Genomic DNA, 7,500 nt, shown 5'->3' with positions numbered 1-7,500 from the left:
CTTTCCATTTTGCATATTCAGAACCCAACAAAGTAAACCTATACGTGATATTCTATATAAACGAGTCTGAAATAATGATAATAATTCCAATAAAATCAGATAGGTTTAATTAATTCTATTCCATTGTCTTTTATCACAAGGTCTAGAATCTAACCCACATATTTATCTCCTGTAACGAATTTCTTGAAGTATATCCTTTAGAAAAATGTAATTATCTAACAATTGCAAACCATTGTATCTTGAAGTGTCTATATAAGAAGATCTTTTCTGTCATCTATTTGGTTAATATTAATGACTTGAAACCATATCTCTTCTCTTTTATCTAACAGTGTCCCCTCTTTAATTCCAGAAGGCTTACCTGTGATCAAGGAGCACCCGAGCAATGCCGTGGTAACTCGCAACAATCCTCACACTATGAAATGCTCAGCTTCTAGTGGCTCCAAAATCACCTGGTTCCACGATGGCGAAAAGGTTATCCCTTCAGCCCACTTGGTTCTTCTCGAAGTGGGAAACCTCTTCTTCTTGAGAGTGTCGTCAGGGAAAAGACAGAACGACGCTGGCACTTACTGGTGCGTTGCCTCAAACCAGTATGGCTCCACGAGATCAAACAATGCTACTCTGACCATAGCGTCACTTTCCAGTGAGTTCCAGGCACAACCAGAAGCTCAAATCAAGGCGAAAGTTGGTGAGCGGGTCACGCTAGTATGTAGGCCTCCGAGAGGTACTCCTGCCCCTGAGGTGTCATGGTTAAGGGAAGGTCAGGAGGTCACAAATTCTAGTAGGATTACCGTTACTGAAATTGGAGATTTAATAATTACCAAGATAGTACGACAAGATGCAGGGAAGTATGTGTGTCGTGCCCAAAATGATGCGGGAAACAGGCAATCGACACCTTCCACTATATCTATTTTGGGTAAGTTTGACATAAATTTTTTGTGTATGCATGAGTTGTGTGAAAGAGAGGGATAGATGAGAATATTTTAAAATTATTTTGTCAATAGATTAAATGTCTATGTTTAGTGTACAGTCATGTAAATGGCTAATATGTGAAACACTTGTAAATTTAAAGTAGTTTATGATTGATTTTTCTATTTTCAGTCCCACCATGGTTTGAGAGGCGTCCATCTAACCTAACATCTGGAGCAGGTACCAAAGTTGAATTGGTGTGCAGAGCCAATGGAAATCCTATACCAGACATTACTTGGAGAAGACTTGATGGCAAGATCCCACTTGGGAGGGCAACAGTAGAGGACAGTAAGCTAGTCCTCCAAAATGTTGCAACTGCTGATTCAGGTACCTATGTCTGTGAGGCAGAAAATGAAGCAGGGAGTGCCTCATCTATTGCATTACTTAAGGTTGTGAATGCTCCACAGTTCACTCAGCGTCCACAAAATACTCAAGTGTTATCTGGTACAGAAGCTCATATTTCCTGCCAAGTGGATGGAGATCCAAAACCACTGTTATTGTGGCAGCTGCCAACACATGACAGGACTAATTTGCTTACGAAATCAAAAACTTTGGGCACTGCCTCTGTATCCCCCGATGGTCAAACACTTACTGTTAAGGATGCTTCTATCCATGACAGTGGTTCATATTCATGTTGGGGTGTTAGCAGTGGTGGAGCAATAAGTGCACAGGCAGAGCTAATTGTTGTTAAAGCCTATCCTCCCCCAGTCATAGGCGTTGGACCCCAGGATTTGGTAATAGCCCCTGGAGGCATTGCATCTTTTCCATGCGAAGTTGTGAGTGAGGCAGCAACACCCTCAGTATCTTGGTGGTACAGACCTGCGGCACATCTTCCAGCCCTTCAACTGAATAATGCAGCAACAGAGGATCACAGGTTTACTTTCCCTGATAATGGAGCACTTATTATAAAAGATATTAGGGCTGATGATGCTGGTATATACACATGCAAGATAATTGCAAGTACAGGAAGAGTGGAACAAGAGGCTATCCTACGTGTGAAAGAAAATGCTAAGGAAATTCAGCAGAGTCAGCTTCCAGCACCGCCTTCAAAACCCAAAATTCTTGCTGTTAATGAAACTTCAATTCACTTAACTTGGTTGCCCAATTCACAAGTGAACAGCAAGTCTGGAGAGTGGTACACAGTTGAGTACTGGAGAGAAGGTTGGGAGGAATGGCGGGTAGCAGAAACAGTTATGTCACAAGAATCTTGCCAGATAACAGATTTGACTCCAGGTCAGGTTTATACTTTTTTAGTTCGAGCAGTTAATGGCAAAGGAGCATCATTTCCAAGCCCTTGGTCTGATCCAGTTCTGACCCGATCCTCACTTGATCCAAAATTGACAATTGAACAAGTGCGCCAGGCACGCCGAAAATTATACCGACCCATTGTCACACTTTCTGATGCAGCTTTAATGGGTTCTGATAGTGTCAAACTCTCCTGGAAGTTTTCAGCAACTACAGAATTTCTTGAAGGAGTTTTAGTTTATGCAGTATCTTCAGGTGGAAAAGTAGATATGACCACAGTTCTAGGATCATCAGCCTCATCTCATCTTTTAAGGGACCTGCAGCCCAACACTCAATATACATTCTTCATTGTTCCATTTTGGCAGAGTGTTGAAGGGACCCCGTCCAACTCTTACTCTCTCATTACACCAGAGGATGGTTAGTATTCATGTAGTGTTGGATTTCAAATCTGAACTATTGATCTCATATTGATCTTAACCTTTTCCCTTTGGCTCTTTGTAGACATACAATAGATATTGTTGGGAATAATTTCTTAGCATAATATTTTAATAATTTGTTATGAAATGACCTATTAAACTTTTCAAATGCTATTTTCTTAAATGTTAAAGTACTTTTTTTCACACAGGAATGCAAAATAATTACCAGAATCAATTTTCTACAACATATAAAGTCAATGTAAACTTAAAAGAGTGATTCTATAGTAAGCTTAATAATTTGCAGTATATCCTTTTTAAATTTACAGTGCCAGTTGCAGCTCCACAAGACGTTCGAGTTACAGCTCATGAGGATGGTTCTACTCTCATCACGTGGTCTTCCTTGAATGCCACTGAAGCTCGAGGAAAAGTGACTGGATACCAAGTTACATTAACACACAATGGTACTCAAACAACAGAAATTGTTCAGAGTCCATGGCTTGAAGCACGTGGGTTAATTCCTGGACGTCTCTATACAATGCGAGTAGCAGCCCTAACAAGTGCTGGCGTAGGACCTTTCAGCGCCCCTGTCCTAATGGATGCTGGAATGGGTGATGCTCAAAGTCACCAAGATGCTTCCGATGATGAGGGCAGTTCTGTACTGTATGCCCCACCACAACCAGCGTGGCTTGTGTATTTATTAGTTCCTTTAATCATAATTTTCTTTATAGCAACATTATTTTATGTCCAAAGGCTGCGTCACAAGGCACCACCCTCAAACCCGCCGAATGCTCCTGATTTATATCAGGATCCGTCCATCTACCCCGCTCACCATTCAGTCAACATGTATAGTGAGCAAAAGTTATGGCACCCTGAGGATAGCGACAGAGAGTCCAGTCTCTCTTCCAAGCGGCTCATACAGATCGATGCAAAAAATGAATATGCAGAACCCAGGGAACCGAGGGCAAATGAAATTGCAGAGCCTTATGCAACAACGACTTTACTTTCACCAGATTCGCCCCGCATGACCCATGCCGTACCTTGGAAGAGACACCACAGTGACGACTCTGGGGTACAGGTCAACTGGTCGGCCTTCGTTCCCCCTCCACCAGCATGCCCACCTCCCCGTGAACTAGACCTCGGCACTAAACTGGGGTCAGTCATGTATACAGCAGCTTCCCAGTACGACAACATTAGCGGCTCGCACCAGTACAAGAAACCTTGCGACAATGCTTCTGAACACACCTATGATGTGTACACTCAGGTAACACCGATAGACCATCGTGAAGGCTTCCTAACTTTCAACTCACTTCAGGCTAATCAGAAGGCCACTGTTGATCCTCAAAGGAGTAACACACATTAATCAAAGTATGACACTCGTTTCCCAGCGATGGAAGAAATGTATTGTTGTACTTTATGCTATTTCGACTCTACACCTTACTAAGTAAGGAACTGTATATAAGACGCCATATCTTTGGGTGTTTCACATACCAAAGTTATATAATGTAAATAATATATATCGAGTACTGAATAATTGAAGGAAAAATATTTTGTTTCTGTTGTGATTTTTTCAAGAAAATATGGGCTTGTAAGAAGCGAGGTAGTGGCACATTGATGCTAATAAAGAATATTTTGCTTATCGATGATTACGCTTCTACAGTTAGCTGGTCAGCTACAGTGCTAAAATTATTAGTCTTGTGCCAAACACCTTCAGTGGTTCGGTTTACCGATGACAGAACTGCTTCTCCTTATTTATGCTTTTATATACCTAGTCATGCATTGTTTAAACGTGTCCGTAAATAATGTTATTTATTTTTGTAATAAAGTTTTTGACTACGTGAGGTTTGTTGTATTCTCTCCTTTACTGAAACTCTTTAATAATTTTTTCTTTTTCAAATATGATATGTGTTCTGTGTTTACTTCTTTCTGCAAACCTATAATGATTAGTCTATGCGTATGCAAGACAGGAAAGAATTTGCAAAGCATTAGAGTAAACTAATATTGCATTTAAATTATTTTAACACGAATATAATTAAAGATGAGTCATAACTACAGAAAAAAGATAAATCGAATAATATAAACTTTGCTAAGTAAATAATACAGCATGTAGATGACCACATGGAACAACAGAATCATGAAAAATAGTATGAATTCTTAACTACTTGGACGTAGTAAGCGGGACTTTTAACAGGCTAGTCAGAAAAATGGTATGATTTTCAGGTAGGAAACATACTGCTCCATGACATACAGTTCAATGCAACTCTTAAGGAGAATTCATATCATGTTACCTGTTGTTTCCTGTAAAGAAAAAATTAAGTACTTTTCTATTAATGCCCCACCACTAATTTCCGATGTAACCTCAATACTATTTTCTAGGTTAGGTTAGGTTAGGTTAGGTGTGAATTAAATTATTTAATCTGTAGGTGGATAAAATTCAAACCTAACCCAATCTAACCTAACCTAACATAAAAATAGCATTGGGATTATATCGGAAATTAGTAGTGGAGCAATAACAGGAAAGTACCAAAAATTCTTAACATGTTCAATTTGACGTGAAATCTTAATGTAATTCCTTTTTTTTTTTTTTTTTTTTTTTTTTTTTTTTTTTTTTTTTTTTGTGGAGTACTTGAGCATTGAATGGTATCTACGGCCCAGCGCTGAACCATGAGGTGAAAATAGAATATATCCATCATCTACACACTTGAAGCTTACATATCTATTTCAATGACTTATCATTGCTATGCATAGCTCTGCAATGTTCTATTGACATTCAGAGCGTGGAAGTCCGGCTTTGTATGCTACTGCCATCTATCGTCCGTTCGAGAAATCATCCAAGGACCCGTAGTTACACTTCCTGTTGACATATCCATAGGTTTGCATTTCCAAGTGTTAATTGTTCGTTGGTATTAACTGCTCCGGTACTCTGGCAGTTAGTCCAATCGTAATGTTACTTTTAATTAGTGATCGTTGTGAAATTCCCTCTTCCTTCGATGTTAATCTAACGATTCGGCCTAATAGGTGAGTAGTCAAATAGTTTACTAGTCACTCGGTCAATGGTTGAAGTTGTTCCTATGAAATTTTTAAACGATCGTTTATTATAAAGCGTTTGTGTTCTTATTACACAGTATTCTAGAAGTTTTATTCCAGCTGTGATCAAGTTGTAGAATGATCTTCCTAATCGGGTAGTTGAATAGGTAGAACTTCAAAAGTTCAAACTTGCAGCAAATGTTTTTGCGTTGAACAGGCTGACATCATAAGTCTTTTTATAGTTTATATATGAAATATCTGCTTTAATGTTATTAATGTTTTTGAAATATCTTATCTTAATTGTTTATTACTTCTTATATCGTTTATTTATTTTCTTATTTCCTTTCCTCACTGGACTATTTTCCCTGTTGGAGCCCTTTGGCTTATAGCATATTGCTTTTTCAACTAGTGTTATAGCTTAGCCAGTAATGATACCAATGATTTGTTTAGGTACTAGCATATTCATAGTTATTTTTCACTTTAACCATTAGTATTTCTAGGCAAATAATAGATTTAGTCATTGGCCTAATCTAGCCTTTACAGGTTTCGAGGTACTAGGCTTTAATATAGCACATTTTGGTCTCAACAGGAATAATAGTAACTTTGCTTGTAAATATTTCTCTTAGTAATTGTCATTTATCATTTTTTTTTAACACTGTAGCCCATTTTGGTATCACCAGGAATAATAGTAACTTCGTTTGTAAATATTTCTCTTATTATTATTATTATTATTATTATTATTATTATTATTATTATTATTACTAGCCAAGCTACAACCCTAGTTGGAAAAGCAAGATGCTATAAACCCAAGGACTCTAATAGGGAAAAATAGCTCAGAGAGGAAAGGAAATAAGGAAATAAATAAATGATGAGAATAAATTAACAATAAATCATTCTAAAAAAGTAACAACGTCAAAACAGATATTTATTTATTATTTTTTCAACAACAGAGAAAAAAACTAAAGTAAGTCACTAAGAAATTTATTCAAAACGCATTTATTATTATAACTTGGATAAACTATGAAATATTAATTCAATTTCTTAACTTGATGAATAAGATAAAATTTTCTTAACCTGAAGTTTACGTAAAAAATTCATTCTTAGTATATCCAAACCAAATTATCTATTTCTACAAAATACCAAAATACATTCGAGTTCCTTGGTAACAAAATTCATGTTTATACATCGAAATTCAAATCCCTTATGCAATAGTCAATGTCAGTCCCAGCCAGTGTTGCCAGAAGGGATAGTATAAAAATCCCCAAAACTCGTGATAAAAAATCCCCAAAACAACCTAAAAATCCCAATTTCCACAAATATATTCTCTTCTGTCTTGATCGTGTAGGCTTTACTAATATGGAAATTACTCTAAATACTTCATATAAGCGCAAGCAAACTAATTTCAACAATATAAAGGTTTACTCATCTATGTTTCTTAATTGAAATTTGTACAGAATATCCACATCAGACACCCAAAATTCCACAAATCTAGGGACAAATTCCCATATCTGACAACTCTGGTCCCAGCCGACTAACCTTACAGAGTCTTTATCATGCTAAGACTTTGCAGTCGAACAGTGGCCGATGTGGTAACGTTCCTGACTGGTGAACGCGCCAGACTGGAGTTCGGGTCCCGCTCAAACTCGTTAGTTTCTTTGGTCGCTGCAACCACACCATCCTTGTGAGCTAAGGATGGGGTGTTAGGGGGAGCCTATAGGTCTATAGGTTGAGTCATCAGTAGCCATTGCCTGGCCCTCCTTGGTCCTACCTTGTGTGGAGAGGAGGTTTGGGTACTGATCATATGTATATATGTTCAGTCTCTAGGGCATTGTCCTGCTTGATAGAGCAA

General features: G+C 37.9%; 1 protein-coding gene across 1 annotated transcript in view; it reads left to right on the top strand.

Annotated features, from left to right (window-relative positions):
• The window catches only part of LOC137620515 (protein sax-3-like), a 28,141-nt gene extending 23,681 nt beyond the window's left edge, over positions 1-4,460 (top strand). Inside the window, exons 2-4 of the mRNA XM_068350705.1 lie at positions 350-913; positions 1,099-2,628; positions 2,954-4,460. Coding sequence (XP_068206806.1) covers positions 350-913; positions 1,099-2,628; positions 2,954-3,987 — 3,128 coding nt within the window. The 3' untranslated portion in view covers positions 3,988-4,460. The remainder of the gene's footprint in view (positions 1-349; positions 914-1,098; positions 2,629-2,953) is intronic.
• The last annotated feature ends 3,040 nt before the right edge of the window (positions 4,461-7,500 follow it).

This window comes from Palaemon carinicauda, chromosome 27, assembly GCF_036898095.1.
Source record: "Palaemon carinicauda isolate YSFRI2023 chromosome 27, ASM3689809v2, whole genome shotgun sequence".
Taxonomy (NCBI): Eukaryota; Metazoa; Arthropoda; class Malacostraca; order Decapoda; family Palaemonidae; genus Palaemon; species Palaemon carinicauda.
The sequence above is the reverse complement of the archived record's forward strand: the minus strand, read 5'-3'. Positions and strand labels throughout refer to the sequence as shown.